At 37.6% G+C, this 20398-nt stretch overlaps 1 protein-coding gene across 2 annotated transcripts in view; it reads left to right on the top strand.

The window, feature by feature from the left end:
• The window catches only part of LOC125240562, a 104793-nt gene that overhangs the window by 36373 nt on the left and 48022 nt on the right, over positions 1-20398 (top strand). For both annotated transcript variants that reach the window (XM_048148494.1, XM_048148493.1), the window contains exon 8: positions 9212-9242. In XM_048148494.1, the coding sequence (XP_048004451.1) occupies positions 9212-9242 (31 nt within the window). The remainder of the gene's footprint in view (positions 1-9211; positions 9243-20398) is intronic.

The raw sequence follows: 20398 nt of genomic DNA, 5'->3' as shown, positions 1-20398 counted from the left end.
TGGTCTGCCCGAACCCCGGCCTGCATCTGTTAACAGGGTGGAGTGGAAAAAACGAGGGAAGGCCTTTGCTCAGCAGTGGGACACTAAAAGAGGCTTATAAAAAAAAAGAGTACCTATCATTTGCCGAACTTGCCGATATCTAAATTACGATGAAGTAGCAGAGATGAAGATTTCTTAACGTAGGCCATTTGCTTCCATATGGTATGTAGGTATGTGGATAAATTCAATTAGGTATAAAGCAGACATCCATATCCAATTGGTTGCCATGATAACGTACTTATAATACTAGACCGTTTCGAGAAATGGGCCCTCTAACAGGCTCAGTATGAACAATACCTGTTGTTTTTTTTATTTCTTCTGTTGATAAGTAAGTACCATTTACTCGTATATTATCATAAATCGTGTATCGCCAGAATTTAAAATGTGGACTGAACACAATAAGTAATTGCGTGACAAAAATGAATAAGATATAAAGCAACCCAAGAATCGATATCCACAACAACGTTCTACACCCAAGTTCACCATCTTACTAATAACGAAGAAAATTTATGTGACTGATTCAAAATGCCTAATGTAACCCGATTTTTATTTGGTTGTCCATTTCATTTTTTCTTTGCTTTTAGAAATTTGCTACTCTTTGTTTGAGCTCTTTAGATCCTAATGCGATAGAAGAATGCTCAAATTCTTTTTCAACTCTTCATTCGAATGAAAACATCATCTCTATTGATATTATAATAGATGCCAAGTTCTGAATTTGATTGTAACTATGTACGATATCGGCTATCAATATTGTAAAATAAAAAATCACGATGACCATCGCTTTTCTGGACATATAGTAGGGCACTCATAAAATGGAATTATTACAACCTTATTTTCTGCATATGCACAGTATAGAATATAAATATATTTACATTATAAAAATAATCGCATATATTTGCCTACTTCTGTACTTTTTCATTTACAGGGTAACTATAACTAGTGCACACATCTTAAACCATATAGTATTCAAGACACGTCTATAGTATTCCTGAAAAACGTATTTATTTAAACGTCTGTATCTATGATATACAGATATTATGTTTTCCCCTCACTAGCTCGGAAACACGTGTTTTGTCCTTTAATACCAGCGGGTAAAAATGCATTTTATCCACTAGTGGGTAAAGTAATTTGACCTTGAATAAAGTCAAATGAACTGCTGTAAAATTGATAAAAGTAGGTGAATCTAGTAATAAAGATGATTTACCACCTGTGGAACTACTGGAAGCAGTGATAAACGCATTTTTTGCGTTGTAGTTTCCTCGCTATAGTGAGGGGAAAAGTTTTGTGTTACACTCGGGTGCAAATGTATTTTACTTCTCGTGTGTTAAAATACAACTTTGCCCCCTTGTATAACAAATAACTATTATTTAATCTGGTTTTATGAGAACTACTACTACTTACTATAAAGTAGTCGTGTATAGCAAACAAGATTACGTTAGTAATTTGCCTAATTTATTTATTATTAATAATATGTGATATTGCTACTCGTAACAGTCGCAACCTAATCAGACAAATAAGTCGAAGACACCTTCAGCTGGTCCAGTTTTAGTGTTTGGAAATTCTACAATAAATAATAATAAATATAAATAATAATTTAAAATATGAAATAATAAGTATGTTAGTATTTAAAATAATATCAGTATCTCAGTAATTAAAATAATAAAACTGCTCACAAAGGTTAAGTATAGGTTAAGAAACATTTTATGTGCACAGTTGTTGTTTTGTTCAGTAACTTGTTGCTTGGACAGTTTGTCCCCAGTAGCCTTACCATGAGTCATTGTCAGTGTCAACACTGTCAACACTGACAATAGTGACATCGACCGCTGTAACTTACTTTTTATTGGCTACGTGCACGACAATTACGCCCACTACCATGTGAACTTGAAGTGGAAAATGTCAAAAAATGACATGTAAATAAACATATATTTTAACGATTTTTCGTTAATCACTACATAGTATAAAACAAAGTCGCTTTCTCTGTCCCTATGTCCCTATGTATGCTTAAATCTTTACAACTACGCAACGGATTTTGATGCGGTTTTTTTTTAATAGATAGAGTGATTCTAGAGGAAGGTTTACATGTAGGTATAATACCCGTGCGAAGCCGGGGCGGGTCGCTAGTTTTAAATAAATCGAATAACAAGAGCTACTATTTCAAGTGTAATTTAGGTAGATCGATTATAAAGACATGGATATAATAATAAAAATCAGTTTCCAAAGCATTACTCACGGTATAAAATTCCAACCCCAGACCACAGAAAGAGGCAATAAATTGGTGCTGGCAGGGCATAGGTATAAGGAATCTTGAAGAACATAGGAGTAATGGTAGAAGTTCTACGAGCGAGTGATATGGTATTCGCTAAACCTCCGTCCCGTTAATGCCATATAAAACAAGTCTAAACGTAAGTACTTAGTCATGTCCGCGGCCGCAGAAATATCCGACACGGGCCTATTCCCAGGCCAGGCCTGAATCTTTAAGCATAATCTTTTACGGTAGGAAAAATACTAACAGCGAATTGAACTATATTTGGTAAACAAAGCTTAAATATAATTTATTAATATGTTTTGTTTGTGAATGTCACATTTTCGATTTCTTTCAACCCCTTTTTGCCAAGAGTGGCACTGAAACTTGAGTAGTTTCATGTGCTCTGCTTACCCCTTCATGGGATACAGGCGTGATTGTATGTATGTATGTATGTAATATGTTTTGTTTTGACATATCACTTACGTTTTCTTTTCACGGTAGCCATTTAGTTCATTGATCCAATTTCCAGTGTGCTCCAAGAAACGCATAGAACGTGCAACGACTATTTATGCTATTATTTTTACAATTAACAACAAGACAACATTGGTGGCCCATTTCAAACATTACACATTGTATTATATTTTATGAGTTTTGATAGATGACAAACCACAATCAGTGTCGATTTTGACCACCGCAAGCACTGCGATCGCTTTGCTTACCGGCCATGCACTTCGCACGAAGCCAATACTAAAAACCATAATTAAGTAGGTACCAAAAAACTATTAAGGATGGCCGAATGTCATATACTGACACATGTCAATGTCAATGTGCAGTGCAAAATTGACTATTCTACCAAAATGACTTTATGTATTTATGTTACTTACTAATATTACTTATATCAAAATGAAAAATTACCGTAGCACAAAAATGACCGTTTCATGACAAAATATTTGTAACTTTTTGAAACGAGTGCAATTGTGATATGATGTCCGATAGAGATAATATCTCTATCGCTGTCTTTCCTTCCATATAATATGATATATGGAAGGAAAGACATGCTGCGCCGACCCAAAGTCAATAGAATAAGGGCCAACGAATATTGATAATTGTCTTTGTAACTTTTTTGGATTTTAATTATGGTTTCGATATACACAAATCTACCTACTATGTGCAAAATACACGGTAACGAATAGTTCAGTGTCAAAATCAGCTTAAAGCTACAGGATAGACATGCGCGCCGCTTGAAAAAAATCAGGCGGCGGCGCGCCTCGAAAAAATCGTCGGCGGCGGCGTAACGCCGGCGGCATGAGATTATTTTTCATCTTTTTAAATATCACTTTCATGGGGTTAAATATTAATGAAAATCTTATTTATAGTATATTATCCAACCGTTTTTTAAGACACTGGGCAAAAAAAGTGAGGGGCATGGGTACCAGCGTGATCTTGTCTTCTTTTCAATATTGCCTGGGTTCAACCTAGCAAATAAGAGTTGAACAGGGATGTCCGCTTGCTGATTTGAAAACAGTTTTAAGTACCTTGAAGACCACCAGCTCAATATCGACCGGCAGCGGCAGTACGGTCTTCGCCACGGTCGAGGCGCTGGAGACCTCTTTGTCTACCTTACTTGTCGTTGCGCCACAGCTATAGAGAGCACTGGCTGTTAGCCTGGATATCACAAAGGCCTTTTATAGGGTTTGGCGTAAGTCTCTTCTCTTTAAACTGACCTGTACTGTCTTCCTAAAGGGTTGTTTGTGCATTGTGCAGATTGGTTCCTGCTTCCTGTTTATAGGCAAACCATTTCAGTCGTCACTGTCGGAATAAGTATGCTCGAACTATAAGCTCATAAACGTTGGCGTATCCTAAGGATCTGTACTGTTTACCTTGTTCTTCTGCAATTCAATGATTTGTTGTCTGCTAACAATATTCACTGCTATACAGATGACAACACTACCGATAACCGTTATACAGGTAGTGCAAAAATGGCTCCCCTGAGCAGTTGTCGGAGTATAGGATGCAACCTTGTGTCTGAGATCGAGACGTTTCTGGTGTCAGAATTGGGTAATCTTAACCTAGCCCAGTTCAAACAAAGTATAGTTAGTGCGTTTTCTACTAAGAAAACACCATTTGTCACGACGTCAAAGTTTCAGGGCATCCCTTTTACCATCTCTAACCAAAAGTATGGATACTTGGTGCTGATATTACGAACCATATCCAGTTTCGAAGTCATGTGAAATATGAAGCTAAATTAGGTTCCAACGATAGAACAGGGCCAAACTACCGGGTCAGCGTCAGCGACTTTCGTTATGAAGCGCAGGTTCGACCTTAATCGAGGGCTATGGCGTGCGGGGTTCCGCAGGGGTCTGTCTTGGGTCCAATCCTGTGGAATCTCGGCTATGATTGGGTGATCCGGGGGGTGCAGCTTCCCCGGATGATTACCGTGTGTTACGTAGACGACACACTGTGGCCGTACGGGGAAGAGAGCTAGAAGAGGTACTCAGGAGGGCGGCGGTGGCGACCGAGCTCACGGTAGAGCGCATAGGACTCCTGGGGCTCCGGGTTGCCTTACCCAAGACCGAGGCTATGGTCCTCGGGCGACCGAGGGGGTGGGGGCGGTTACCTCCGGTGCAGTGAGGGTGGGGGGGGGGTGAGTCTGTTCAGGTCAAGCCCCACATCAAGTACTTGGGTCTTGTCCTGGACAGGAAGTGGACATTCGAGGAGCACTTTGCGAAACTGGCTCCTCGCCTCGTGGGGGCGGCGTCGGCTTTGGGCAGCCTATTACCTAATCTAGGAGGGCCGAATACCCCATGTCGGCGGCTATATGCGGGAGTCATCAGGAGCATGGCGCTCTACAGAGCGCCCAGTTGGGCAGAACGACTGATGACACGCGCAAAGGTACTGTTCCGTCGGCCACAAAGGCTCGTGGCCCAAAGGATGGTGAGGATCTACCGCACCACCTCTCACACAGCGACATGCCCTCTTGCCGGCACCCCACAATTGGAGCTGGACGCGGGGGTGCTGGCAGAGAGGTACCGGCTTAAAGTGGAAGCCAGGGAGCGAGGAGAGGTCCCGGACGCCGAGGAAGCGGAGAGGAGATTGCGGGCTGCCGCGGAGCGCCTGCTAGAAAGATGGAGGGATGCCTTGGAGAATTATAGCACCTATAGAATCCGAACCATAGGAGCTATTCTCCCAGTGATGGACGAGTGGCTTAATCGCAGGAGGGGGGCCCTGACATATAGGATGACGCAGGTGGTGTCCGGACACGGCTGTTTCGGACATTACCTGCACAGAATACGGAGAGAGACGGGGCCTCACTGCCACGAATGCGGCGCAGCGGACGACACGGCCCAGCACACTTTGGAAGAGTGCGGTCGCTGGGCGGTAGAAAGAGCCTCCCTCGGGGCGGCGACGGGGATGGCGGATCTCTCGCTACGCAGCGTAGTAGAAGCCATGCTGGTTAACGAGAGAAACTGGAATGCGGTGGCTTCCTTCTGCGAAGAGATCATACAGAAGGAAGAAACAGAGAGGGAGCGAGGAGCAGCCGCAGACGCTCTTCCGCTGCGACGCAGGCGGCAGGGTCAAAGGCGAAGAACGTACGCTCGCCTCGAGCCCTAAGCCCCCGATGCCAGCCTGGGGGAGTAAGCGTTTCTGATCCCCCTCCTCATGCATTGGCTCCTGGTGCCTTGGCCGCAAGCCCGGGCAATGCCGGAGGGCGCCATGGTGAATGACATGATGAACATACATCGATCCCAGCGAACGGCAGAGAGGATGAAACGCCGGAGTGGGTTTAGTGGGTAGGGCCAAGATTCCCCCCTCTCGCTAGGGGAGGGGAAAGAAACGGCGAGTCCCACACATCGTGCGTAACTGCATTCCCACTCCGTCAAAAAAAAAAGGTTAGACATTAATATTGAGTACTGTCCCCATCTCTGGTCTGGCGCTCCGCAATACCAGCTCCTTCCGCTTGACTCCATCCAACGGCGGCGGGCAGTTTGGTTTGCTAGCAAATTTATTGACGGCTTAGATTAGAAGTAGAACCTGTCAGCCTTCGCAGCGCCGTTGGAATGTGTAGAACATTCATAGAGAGCGTTTATACAATGGGGAAATTAGGAAGAGCTTTTTTACTACCGTCTCAAATTGTTACCCACAGCACGCTATTTTTGACCTCTCATAGCAACGGTTAATTGCATAAAATACTATAATGAAACTAAAGGGACACGGGGTTCGTTTGTTTATATTCAATGGATTCCAATATTATAAATCTCGTATGGTTCTCTATTTCGGCGCGAAATTCAAACTATCGGCGGCGGCGGCGGCGCGCTGGCTCCTTGTAGCGGCGGCGCGCCGCGGCGGCGCGCATGTCTACTACAGGAATAACATTGCGATAAAAAAAAAACACTTGGATTCCGTTGTGACACGCACCCTAAATCTGGCGCACTATCTTATTGTATATCGTCATTTATTGCTTACATGTACATCGATGCATCGAACACATGGCGTTATCTTACGCATGTTATCAATATATAGTCAATTCTTTATTGCGTTTCATGTGTAAGTGTGTACTAATGATCTTAGGCTAGGTACAGTTTTGTCTCAACATGAACCCTGCAAGGGTACAGCAACGTATATCCTATAATATCAACATACATAAACTCCAGCATAAACGGCTGACATCAGCGCCTGTTTTCCCAAAAGGAGTAAGTAGAGCACATGAAACTACTCAAGTTTCAGTGCCACTATTAGCAATGAAGGGGTTAAACTAAGCATAATTGTGATATTGCTGCAACAGGTTGCCAGCCACAATTGAACCGATATCCCACAGTCTGCTTCTACGCAACATAAAGCATTAAATTTAACCTCCCGTATATTTGTTCTTTCAAATAACATGCCGGTGTTTAGTTCAGGGCCGTCGCCGAATTGTCACCCGAGAACATGTAAATGTAAATCGAACCCACAAACGACTGTCTGTGTTTTACTATCAGCGCGGTTTATCGTGCTAGTTTCGTTTGGCGTGTTAAGTTTAACTAACTATCGTCAAAAAATGTATCTGTCTGTCTGTCTGTATAAGTCTCGGCTAGTTGATCCCAGCAAATGAAGTATATTAAGAAGATAAAAACACTAGTATTGCGCCGAATAATAAACATAAACTTTGCCCGTAAATTAATATAGATTATTATTTATTTGTCTCCTGCAGGGTGAGCACATGATGTCTTGTATGGAAGTGAGTGCTGGGCCGTCAAGAAGAAGGATGAGAGAAGTCTGCATATGAATGAAATGAGAATGTTGCGATGCCTGTGTGGTGTGACAAGATGGGATAGGATTCGGCATGAGTATGTAAGAGAAAGCCTGACTGTGTGATACTATACAGCACGGCCACGGATGATTTTATTAATTCTGATGCGGTACAAATTCACGAAAAAAAATGTACTTTTTTGTACTGACGTTTAAAAAAAATGTACCCTTATGATTTTGGAGTTTTGACATAGGGCCCGGGGTCGTGCTAGGTAGGTACTCCCTGGCACGACCACACTATATTTAATGAGATTTTAAATTTCTGTTGCAGTACAAATTCACGAAAAAAAATGTACTTTTTTGTACAGTCAAGTGCAAAAATACGTATCGATTTTATCCGCTCAAAAATATGTACCGAGACCTTATTCCGCCGACAAAGTGCTATGGGACATATTTTTGATAAGTTGTACGCACCCATATTTTTACACTTGACTGTATTTACCTTTTAAAAAAAATACCCTCATGGTTTCGGAGTTTTGACATGGGGTGTGGTCGTGCTAGATAGGTGGTACTTCCTGGCACGACCACACTATATTTAATGATTTTTTAAATTTCTGTTGTGGTACAAATTCACGAAAAAAAATGTACTTTTCTGTACGTACCTTTTTATAAAAAGTACCCTCATGGTTTCGGAGTTTCGACATGGGTTGTGGTCGTGCTACCTGGTACGACCGCACTAAGTTTTTGTAGTAATTTACATAGTACAATTTCAAAACACTTGTTTAGTATTCATTTGACCATCAAATTAAACATAAATATAGTGTACCTACCTAGCACGACCACGGCCCCTATGTCGAAACTCCGAAACCATAAGGGTACATTTTTTTAAAACGTAAGTACAAAAAAGTACATTTTTATTCGTGAATTTGTACCGCAACAGAATTAATAAAATCAGCCGTGGTCGTGCTGTATAGAATCACACGCCTGAGAGTAGTGCCAGTGACAGAGAAGGTGAGAGCAAGCAGATTAGCATGGTATGGGCATGTAATGCGGATGGATTTTTTTTTGAATTTTTTTTTAACTTTTTGTTTTTTTTATAAGCGTATACGGGATTACAAAGGGGAACGAAAATTCGATTATTTTTGCGCTACGATGCACCGTTTAGGAGATACAGCCATCCAAAGTTACTATTTTCAGTAGACTTTATTTATTTCATACCATGTTTGAGAAAAGCACTATACATACCTCGGCGGGAAATGGGGTTGCCCGCCTCAGACCTATCCGGCCTCGCTTCGCTCGGCCGTCTATATGTCTTCGGCCGGCAACCCCCTTTGTCCCGGCTTCTGTAGTAATGTACTATTCTTTTATTTATACTTCGAGCAACGGCTAACAGCCATATAAAACCATAGACCTCGAATTGGGATGCGTCTGAAACGGCCTTAATTTAATTACGCATCTTAAGTAACTAAAAGAGCAACTGAAGTAATTAATTATATGTACCTGTAATGGCTACAATAAACCCACATTTTTTGTTTTTGTCGAAATTAAATGAAGAGTCTAACGCGGGTAAAAGGTCCCATCTTACCTTCGCATTATTAACTCAATATCCTTCGTTCGAGTGCCAAAATATGACGAATGATACGACTCACTTTCTATTGTTAAATTATGTTGCATTTATTAATTATTGCTGTTTTGTTTCAGAGGACATTGCAACAGCATCAGCATTTTGCAGGTGAGTTCATCCTTAAAACCTGGGGGGCGATTTTTGAATCTCGCATACGGGATTTTGTCACTAAAATACCGGTTGAAAGCGGTGACTTGCTTATTATTTTCAGTGACAATTTTCTGAATTCGAACGCGTGAGACTCAAAAATCGGCATGCTGTGCTCATTTTTATATCAAATCACTTTACCCCGAATCATTACTATCACTACTGTGTGTCTGTGTGTTCGCAATAAACTCAAAAACTACTAAACGGATTTTCATGAAGGTTTCATCATGGATAGAGTACTCCTTGAGGAAAGTTGAGGTATATAATTTGTTAAAATGTTGTGTGAAGTGGTTGAAATATGTCGATATTTGCTAATCGAGTCGGACAAAATTCCGCTGGCTTAGAGCTTTAATCAGAAACGCTGCCCAAACCGTTAGACCTATATTAAAACATTATATTGCGAAATTGTGTCTCTCTTAGGGCCACTTGCACCAACGAAAATGGAGGGTTAACCCTCGGGTCAACCCACCATTTTATATGGAATTTGACAGTTGACAGCCCACTAACCCTGAGTTAAGTGGTTGGTGCAAGTGGGCCTTATAGGACTACATAAAAGTGTGCGACAGCATATGTCTATCTTTTAAGGAAAACTTACTATACCTACTCATTTGTATGCTTTACTACCCGTGCGAAGCCGGGGCTGGCCACTAGTGTCAAATACGAGTATGATTGGTTGGACACATGCCGGCGTTTTAATTACGTCGGCTGCCCTATGCAGAAATCAAGTATCTGCTTTCTGCCAAATTTTACAGTAGAGCGAAAAAACGATTTTGTTTTATTTTTCCTGATTATATGCTTATTAATTAATTGATAGCCTTTTAAACAGACGAACTTTATTATACTAGATATCATTAATAGTGTACTATAATTTTTTCTTCAAAATGGTTAGCACAATCATTTTAAAATACAAAAACAGCTTTCTGCGTAGAATGCGATAAGAAAATTTTAAAGCTTTTCTACAAGAAAGCAAGTATCTTGAACTGTTTTCATTTAGCTTTGGTAGGCTTCTTATTTTTAACTGTATCTAAAACAAAAACTACAGAACGGATTTTCATGCGGTTTTCACCAATAAATAAAATGATTCTGCGGAAAGGTTTTGGTATATAATTTGTTGAGATCTTGTTTAAATTGGTTGAAATATCTCAATTTTTGCTAATCAAGTCGGACAAAATTCTGCTGGCTGAGAGCTTTAATCGAAAACGCTGCCCAAACTGTTTGAGCTGTATCAAAACAATGTATCGCGAAATTGTGTATCTTTCATAGACATACAAAAAAGTCAGTAATAGCATATGTCTATCTTTTAAGGATAAATAACTATAACCATTTTTATGACAGCCCCGTGCGCAGCCGGGGCGGGCCGCTAGTAGATAGGTACCTATATGTATACAATGTATACATTTTAGATAGATGCCTTTAATGTGGTGTATGTCATGCTTGTGTAAATTAGGTTTTAATATAAATGCAATATTGGAGTAATACACGGAAAAGAAGCTCTGGTTGTGTTTGAATGCAAGTTGTTAATCTTAAGAAAGATTATAGGTTTAAGAGGTTTATCTGTCACGAAGAGTTCAAAAATACTCCTGAAACTTAATCAAGTACTTACGTTGTGGGAGACTATTTAAATAATAAAAAAACCTCGAAAGCGATTTCCCGTGGAACGCACAATATTAATTAAGTACAGTAGGTAGGTGCCTAAATACTCGGAAGACAAAAAAAATAATGAAAGTTATAGTCTTCCTTAATTATAATATCTAATAGGGAACTTGATTGTAGTTAAAATAAAATATTTTATACCATGCACGAAATAAAGCATAAGAATTATGAGATAAGCCAGGGTAGAAATATATGTATAAAGTTACTGAGTTGACCGTGACGTCACTCAATTCAATGTCATATAAATTCCATTATTAGCAAGTCTTTCAAATTCGTTTTGACAGTTCTTAAAAAGAAGCTGATTTGACTACGAGGCTAGTAGCCTATTTATCAACTAACCAACATGCAATAATTATGTAAACGTGTGTTCGTTATATGTATTTTCGTATTTTGTATAAAAGAAGTTACATATTAAATAAGACAAGTTCCTTGTGCTTTTACTGTTTAGATACATCTGGTTGTTTTTTAATACTAAGACAATTTCTACCCGAAACCCAAATTAATACATGTATTAGTAATTACAAGCTTTTGACATCATAACAAAATGATAGACGCCGAAGTCAAGTAACTTCGCAATGAATATAAATAGTTCTACGCTGAAGTCAAGTAACTTATCAATAAATATCAATATTTCTACGCTGAAGTCAAGTAACTTCGCAATCAATATCAATATTTCAACTCTGAAGTCAAGTAACTTAGCCATCTAATATGAATTGCAAGTATCTTTCGCAAGATACTCGATTTCAAGATAGAAATAGGGTAGATACTTGACTTTAGCGTAGAATACCCTGTTAAAAAAAGATACTTGAATTTTTTAAAGTTCTGTATTTTGAAAAATATACATTATAAAAATTTCAAAAAAATACTAAAAGATGTATTTTGAAAAACTGAATCGAAAGATGTAAAAAACCATTTTTTGGAAAATTTTGAGATACTTGATTTCTGCGTAGGGCAGCCGACGTTGTCGAGTGTGCGGGTCATTGATGTATCATTAGTACTAGATACACAGTCAGGCGAAAAAAATGGCTACAGTCAAACTCTAGATCTTACGAAAAAGTACAGAGTTGGTGACTTAGTCATTCGCCGACCGGCGTCGAATGACAATGTCGTCGTGCTCGGTTAAGAATTGTAAAAATAGTACAAAAAAACACAAGAAAAACAGTGGGATGAGTTTTTTTACGTAAGTAATTCCAATGTATTGACAAATTATGTATAAACTCGATGCAATTTCGTGTTTTAGAATAAATTTAATTAATTGCAAAAATAAAGGATTTTCATGGAACAAAAAGGTACGGAGTCGCTATTATTTTATTTACATCTACTTACATGCGTTTCTTATACATGTGCCTATTGACGAAAAAGTAGGTAGGCAGTGTACAGTAGCCATCAGATATATGGCAACGAACGAGATGTTCAAAAATATCTGAACATACACTCACACGTTTTCTGATATCTTTGAGTAACTCGTACGTTGCGATATATCTGACTGTATATTTTTAAAATACGTGTAGCAAACTTGAAATGGCAGATTTCATCACTTTGTCTCTTATCTACTTTAATAGCGTTATATTTTAATTCAAGATCCCCTCGGGATCCCAAGGTGGTGACAACACCGTCGACATTACTAATTAAAACTTAACCAAATATACTCAAAATAAACTAAGAAATGCCATCAGCATCCTCGGTTAAGTGGCTCTAATATAGGCCTATATTAGAATTAAGTTTTTAGTTTCATTTATACTGTAATTACTCTGTATCTATTTTGTCAGGAAGTATTATTTTCAAGACTCATGTCTACTTGCTATCCCGAATCCCTTCATTATCGTAATTGGAAGAAAGTATACCTACCAGTGCACAAATTACTTATTCACATCATCTTCCGTCCTTAAATGGACTTTTTCTTCCCCGCTAGGAGAGATCAAAGTGGTACTTTTCTTCCCTGCTAGGAGGGATCAAAGTGGCACTTTTCTGTTCAAGGACATTTATTTGCCGGTATAAAATATATTTCTTTGATAAACTTGTTGATTTGTTGAGTTATTATCTCATCATCCCCCTAGCGTTTTCCCGGCCTATGCCTCGGCTCAGGGAGAGCCTAGGGGTCCGCTTTGCTGAGTTATTATCTAAATGTTCCTTCATTTTTCTCTTGGGTTGTGTGAAAAGCAGTATGTGTCACACGGTAGCAAAATTATTTTCACCTTGGGCGTTAACACTTGAATCCCTCATTAAGCTCAGGATTCCATTTTAGAATCCTTCGCTACGCTCCGGATTCTATTATATAATCCTCCGCTACCTTTACTACCTTGCTACCGTAAATTTATCATTTTGCTCCCCTGAGACACAATCTATTATTTGGGTTGTATTTATCGAAATAAATATTGTTGCCGGTTTTACAGGTGGTTAAAGGTTTTCACGATTGTTGTATGGGAGCCCCCTTAAAAACATATTTTATTTTGTTTTTAGTATTTGTTGTTATAGCGGCAACAGAAATACATAATCTGTGAAAATATCAACTCTCTAGCTATCACGATTCTTGAGATAAAGCCTGGTGACAGATAGAGGCAGACGGACGGCTAGACGGAAAGTCTTCGTAATAGGGTACCGTTTTTACCCATTGGGTACGAAACCATAAAAAAAGATTATATTTACAATGAAAACCTAGGTATACTGCCAATTTGGCAAACAAGTGAATTTGTTTATTATAATAGATGTATTAAGAGGGCTTTCGTGTTAAAAATAGTGAAATCGCAACCGAGCGCTCGATCATACCGTGTGTGGTATCAAATTAAAGGGCTTTGCGAGTAGTTTATAAATATATATCACATTATAGGACTTTTTCTACTTGGTCTAACAAAATATGAGAAAATGTCCAAAAGTGGTAATAATTGTACCGGTGAAGGCTCGTTTTCAAAAAATTGGCAAAAATCAATAATAGCAATTTATAATCACTAAGGCATAACAGCAATTTAAGTAAACGTTGCAGATTAATTTAGTACAAAACTTACTTCTATGTGATGTAGATTTTCAAAGAAATTGTCACTTAATTTTAGGTAATTTCTGAAAAAAATTGAATTCGCCTTAGGCTAGTTTACTCTTTTTCAAAAACTTAAAATAAAAATCTAGTCTGAAATGATTGTGGTACAGGACAGGATATACGAATTATAAATTTACCCGTTTTAATATTCAAAATTGTCCAAATTTTACAAATAAGATCGACTGATTCAGCTCTATACGTGCGTTTTTCTAAACGTGCATTAGAGAAAAATTCATAATTAATTTAGTGAGTTAGTTTTCAAAAATCCAGTCTTATAAAAATCGAGATAATAAGATGCTCTAACTGGAACTTGAATTAAATAAATCTATTGGATAACGGAAAGTGTAGTATTTCACCGACTAAAACTATCAATTTTACATTCTTTTGACGTTTTTTTTGAAAGCAGCCTTAAGTCAAACCTTGTATATAAAATGTAAAAAGTGTAAATAAACTTATTTTGTTATACGAGGTTTTTTATTACTCAACGTGCCTAATATTATTTATGCGACTCCATGCATCCGATATTCTGATGACTTGTAGTTTTGACATTGATTGTTTTTCTAATGACGTTTCAGTAGTTGCCAGTATCGCGGTGATCGGACGAAAACGGTTTATATGTTACTTATTTGAAAACTCGTATCGAACGGTTCACGAATTTGATTCTTACGGCTTACATGACAAATTCGGTTTTCAAAAAACAGATATTTTTTGATTTTAGGTTTAAGTTAGCGTTATTTGCACCTATCTGAATAAAGTTGGAATGTCATTTGAGGCCATTTTTTTCGACTTTTTTGTTCGGGACTGTGTGTCTATAGATATTTAGTTTAAGGTGCGGGTACAACTTGCAGCGATCGATCTTATATCTAATGTGACGATATTATCATGAAAGTTCTCGTTCTGTCTAAATGAGCGTTGTGAGGAGACAGACGAAAGTACTTATTGCCTGATTATTGGTTTACTTTTCGGATATGAGAGGCCTCTTTGAGGTAGACTAGTACCAAAGAGAATGGAGTATTATAGAGAGTTACTGTCAAAGTAAAATGTGTAATCACAGTGCATAGACTGCCGTCTCGACACAAGCTTAAAACTTGATGTGTTAAAATGTCAAATATTAATAGTTATTAGCGCCATCTAGCCGAGCGTCCTCCAAAGGTGTAACACCATCTAGGCCACCGTACCTTTTCTCTAGGGTTTTGAGGTAAGTTTTTTTCTTAGACTTACGACATATGTCTTTGCTAGTACATATAAGTAATATCATTTTAATATAAGTACCTAGTTAAAATCAATCAAACAATCAATCAATCAAAACATTTATTCGTAATAAACTACACATTATGCATAAAATGGCTAAGAAAAGTATGTAGATTAATATAATGTGGAAATTTTAACTTGTGCCTCTTAATTTCATACATATTTTAATTTTATGCCCAAAGCTGACATGAAGATTTGACGTTTAATTGATGATTTTAATTCATAAATGTTCAATATATTGACGAATTGACTTGATTAGCTGATGTTTTACGGTTAATATTTTACGCGTGTTGGTGTGGCGAAAAATTTTGTTTCACTCGGTGGCAAAATTTGTTTATCCTAAGTGTCTTGAAACCCTCGCAACGCTCAAGATTCCAGATTCTGAACCACTCGCTACGCTCGCCCGCGAGTATTGGAATCTTTCGCTTGCTCGGTTATCAATTTTGGCATTTGCAGTTCAACAGCAACTTTGCCCCCTTGTAAAACAAATAATGTAGCACTGCTTCCGATTACAGTAGCGCGAGTATTTTTGTAACTCGTTATGGTTTTGTATTACATTCATGTATATATGCAGCGCGAGATGTTGAGTCATAACTTAAACATATTTATTAAAATATTATTTTGACTAAACTGACGTAAGTACAATGACAGCAGTATGACATAATATATCCAAATAAAAACATATTATCTCAACGCATCGCCGCCGACACACAACAAAACTTATAATTAAAATTATAAATATCATCTGTGAATATATTTCTACTCCCGTCACAGAACTTAATTTAGATAGAAGAAACAAATTCATATATTTGTATAGGGGCCGAGCATGTCAAATTTTGTACTGAAGTTGATTCTTGCCTGTAATTTTAAATATGTCTCAGGCTCTTGATTGTTCATAATTTTTGTGTTGTTGCAATTGAATATCACGTAACGACGCATTTTTTATGTTTTGGTTGACTTCAACTTACAAAAATTGACGCCCGAAAGCTGCAAGCTGCGAGTAAAGATGGACAACTCAGTGGATTTCACTGAGTTCATTTGACACGCTAAGTAGATACGTTTGCTTGATCTATGGTATATATGACATCTGTGACTCCCGTACTGTTATTTATCATTTGCAGGGTCATGCACACATCTTTAAAACCCCACCGTAAAGATGTCAAGACAAGTCTGTAGGTAGTCTATTTGACAAAAACGCATTCTCTGCATACCTACACGCAATACGCAATATGTTTTCGGCATCTAGAAACGTACTGCGTGTATGTATATACCATTTTACATTGCTACAACTTAACAAATTAAATTCACTTTATTCACCCTAGAAAAAAAAACCATATGTTATTTCAAACGGTAAAACGGTGTGTCAAAAACTGTGTATTAAAAAATTAAAACTATGTAAAAAAATAAGTGCATGGTTGTTGAAAAAGTATTGTATTCAACGTTGTTTAACTAAGTCCATAAGGTCTTAAGACGCTACAGGAGCGAAAATGCTAAAATGGAAAGGAAGCCCCCCTTTCAATTTAGGAATTTTAAAACCGAAATAAATTACACATATGAAAGAAAAAGTGACCAAGGCCTCTCGTGCCTGAGGCTGGAATCGAACCAGCGTACTGAGTACTGAATTTGGTTCACACGGGGGGCAAGAACCATACCGTTCTACCCTAGGGATGGTCAGAGGGCGCTACGAGTCCTTGTATAGATTTCTCATATGAGTGATAATTTCGACCTCAGCAACTGTGACCTGGGTGGCCGAGCGGATTAACAGGCATCTGCCGCGATTGCAGAGTACGCTGGCTCGATTCCAGCCTCAGGCACGAGAGGCCTTGGTCACTTTTTCTTTCATATGTGTAATTTATTTCGGTTTTAATTTATATATATACACCGTGTTTCACTTAACACTAAAAACCTGAAAACAGTTTGTTCAGAATCGAGAGTAGAATCGATTGAGCTATATCTTGATGGGGGTAATATTTTTATTTAAATTTGTATTATTAGTTATTTTTTACGTGCCTATTCTATTGTACTCGTAAGACAACATTGTGTAGGTATATCGCATTGCTAGAGGTTGTTTACCTTTTTCAGTATTTGGAGGTATTAATACTGGCTGGTTACTTGGACGATTATTTTTTCCGCTACGAGTTTGACGTTGTTTGTCAGTTTAATCTTAATGTTTATCATATTAGTCAAATAACAAACAAATTGAACTCGTACCTAATTACAACCTTGTCATTTTGAATATTGGGTTTAAATTTGCTTACTGCGATTACCTGTCCAATTTGAAGTTTACTGTGACAATGTTTTAAAGTGTTTTACAGTGACATCTTAGCTGTCTATTGGTAAACCTTATGTCGTTGCAGTAACGTACACAAATAAATAGTTTTATTGTTTATGGTGGAAGTTAGCAATTATTTTATTGAGTGTAGAGCTAAAAGTCAAGTAGAGCTGTACAGAAAATTAAAAATTCAATTAGAAAAAATGGAACCATCAGATTAAAAGATGAATACTCTAGATGAGTTTAAAAAAATAAAAATCAGTTGGGGTGTCTGAGGTTTTGAGTGTTACCGGAAACACGTTGTATATACAGTATGTAAACTAACGAAAACCATTTACTGTAACCCGTAAATGTCCAGGTGATACTGAGAAACTTTTACTATGGGACCAACACCCAAAACGCGAAATAAAAATTTACTCTCCCATAGGAAATACTTACTATAAAATAAAACTACCTATGAAACTGTCAGAAGATATTTTCGTAATTTCGGGGTTGATCCCATAGTAAAAGTTTCTCAGTATCACCTGGACATTTACGGGTTACAGTAAATGGTTTTTGTTAGTTTACATACTGTATACATATATAGTGGTGTGACTACTTTAAGATAGCACAAGTTGAAATATTTTCAATAGATTATAATTTGACTTGTGTTAATTAGAATTGGGAATTTTAGTTAAATATACTAGTGTTATTAACTAGATTTATCGAAAAAAAATTGTCTATTCAGAACAACTCTGTTAAAAGATATTGCGAAAAAATCTTTAAAATCTTGGTTCCGCTTTCGACTGTTTCCTCCTTCAAAACTAAATCAATCGTAACGAAATTTGAGAATCTGAATAACAATAAAATAATCTGTGTCGGACCGTTTAGTTTTTTGGCTATTGTTACCAATTTAGAATACCATACCTTTTTTTGCGTCATAATCATAATCAATAAGGCCGTTTTTGGAAATTTTTGATAGGCTCTAGCGTTTTAAAAATAAGAATATCAAAAAATCAAAACGGTCCGACCAGATAAAAATAATAATAATGCGTGTTGAAAAAATCATTGCTCTATGTTCAAAAACCAGGTAGGAAATAGTCGAGAGCGTTTGTATGGAGAATTGACTCCTCCTGTATCGTCTTAAACACCGGTTGTATTAAAAGACTGTAATACCCGTGAGGTCGGGTTAGTGACAGAAATGTATATAAAGTAGACGGGTATTTTATCTTACGAGTATTATAAAAGACTAATAGTTAGTCATCGCACATTTGGATCAGAGGCTATAGTACTATATAGGTACATCGCAATTATAATTAAACTTGAGTCAGAGCCAAAACTACGTCTGAGATATAACTAATGTGACTGTCAGTTTTTATTGATAAAAGTACATGCTCTGATAACTACTTATCATGCCGGAATTTATTCACACATTTTCATTTTTTTTCATTTTCATTTTTCATCTATAAGGTACATAGGAGCAAATTTCGACTGGGGGGCAAACGTAACTGGTCCATTTTTTCCATGTTTTACAATGTTTACATTATTAAATAGAGTGTCCACCGGTTATATATGGTAGGCGTGTTCAATGGATACATGTAGAACTCAACATCATACTGTAATAATGGAAAAACCGGCCAAGAGCGTGTCGGGCCACGCTCAGTGTAGGGTTCCGTAGTTTTTCATATTTTTCTCAATAACGACTGCACCTATGAAGTTCAAAATAATTTTCCTAGAAAGTCTTTATAAAGTTCTACTTTTGTGATTTTTTTCATATTTTTTAAACATATGGTTCAAAAGTTAGAGGAGGGGGACGCACTTTTTTTTCCTTTAGGAGTGATTATTTCCGAAAATATTAATATTATCAAAAAGCGATCTTAGTAAACCCTTATTCATTTTTAAATACCTATCGAACAATATATCACACGTTGGGGTTGGAATGAAAAAAAAATATCAGCCCCCACTTTACATGTAGGGGGGGTACCCTAACAAAACAATTTTTTCCACTTTTTATTTTTGCACTTTGTTGGCGTGATTGATATACATATTGGTACCAAATTTCAGCTTTCTAGTGCTTACGGTTACTGAGATTATCCGCGGACGGACGGACGGACGGACGGACGGACGGACGGACGGACAGACAGACATGGCGAAACTATAAGGGTTCCTAGTTGACTACGGAACCCTAAAAATTGATTAGTTACAATTGCCCCCCTGTCGAGATTTGCCCCTATATACATTAAAACCTTTTAATTGGTTTTAACTATTATTCTGTAAAAAGTGTTTAATTTTGAAATATCCAAGAAAGAGGTCTTATTTCGTCTGGATTGTTTTTTAAATTGATTTGTTTTTATGTTGAAAGCTATAGGAATATGCTTCATATATTTTACCAAGTTGGTGGCTGCATAATAGGTATTTTTGACATAAGTAACATTTTTATATAATTATATAATATGTCGTATCATGATCTAGGTGTAAAACCCTGCCGGCGATGATATCAGTGGAATTCTACTCGTATGTCAGTAAATACAGAAAGCGAGACTAGCGAACGGGAGGACACCGGTGGCATTTACGAATATCAAACTGAAATGCGGGACTTCTGGATACGACTGCGACATGTATTTTCTTACTTTCCAATAGTCGATAGTCGTAAAAGTATCTTGCAAATAAAAAAATATCAAAGTCATACGGTATAACTAGTGATAGAGTGTGCTGATACAGTAATCTATACAAAGAAGGTGTAATTAGTTTAATTAGCATTACCACCTATGTTATTGCAGAGGTATACTTCAAAGTGCACTGATAACCAAATTATTATCTACGCAGTATTCTCTTTTTAAAGTACATGCCGATAAGAGCGAGAGTATATTGAAATGATATTACATTGATATAGGATATTTGCTTTTGAATGTGAACCAGATGAGCAGAAGT

The sequence above is a fragment of the Leguminivora glycinivorella genome, chromosome Z (genome assembly GCF_023078275.1).
Source record: "Leguminivora glycinivorella isolate SPB_JAAS2020 chromosome Z, LegGlyc_1.1, whole genome shotgun sequence".
Taxonomy (NCBI): domain Eukaryota; kingdom Metazoa; phylum Arthropoda; class Insecta; order Lepidoptera; family Tortricidae; genus Leguminivora; species Leguminivora glycinivorella.
Note: the sequence above shows the minus strand (reverse complement) of the source record. Positions and strands in the feature narration are given on the sequence as shown.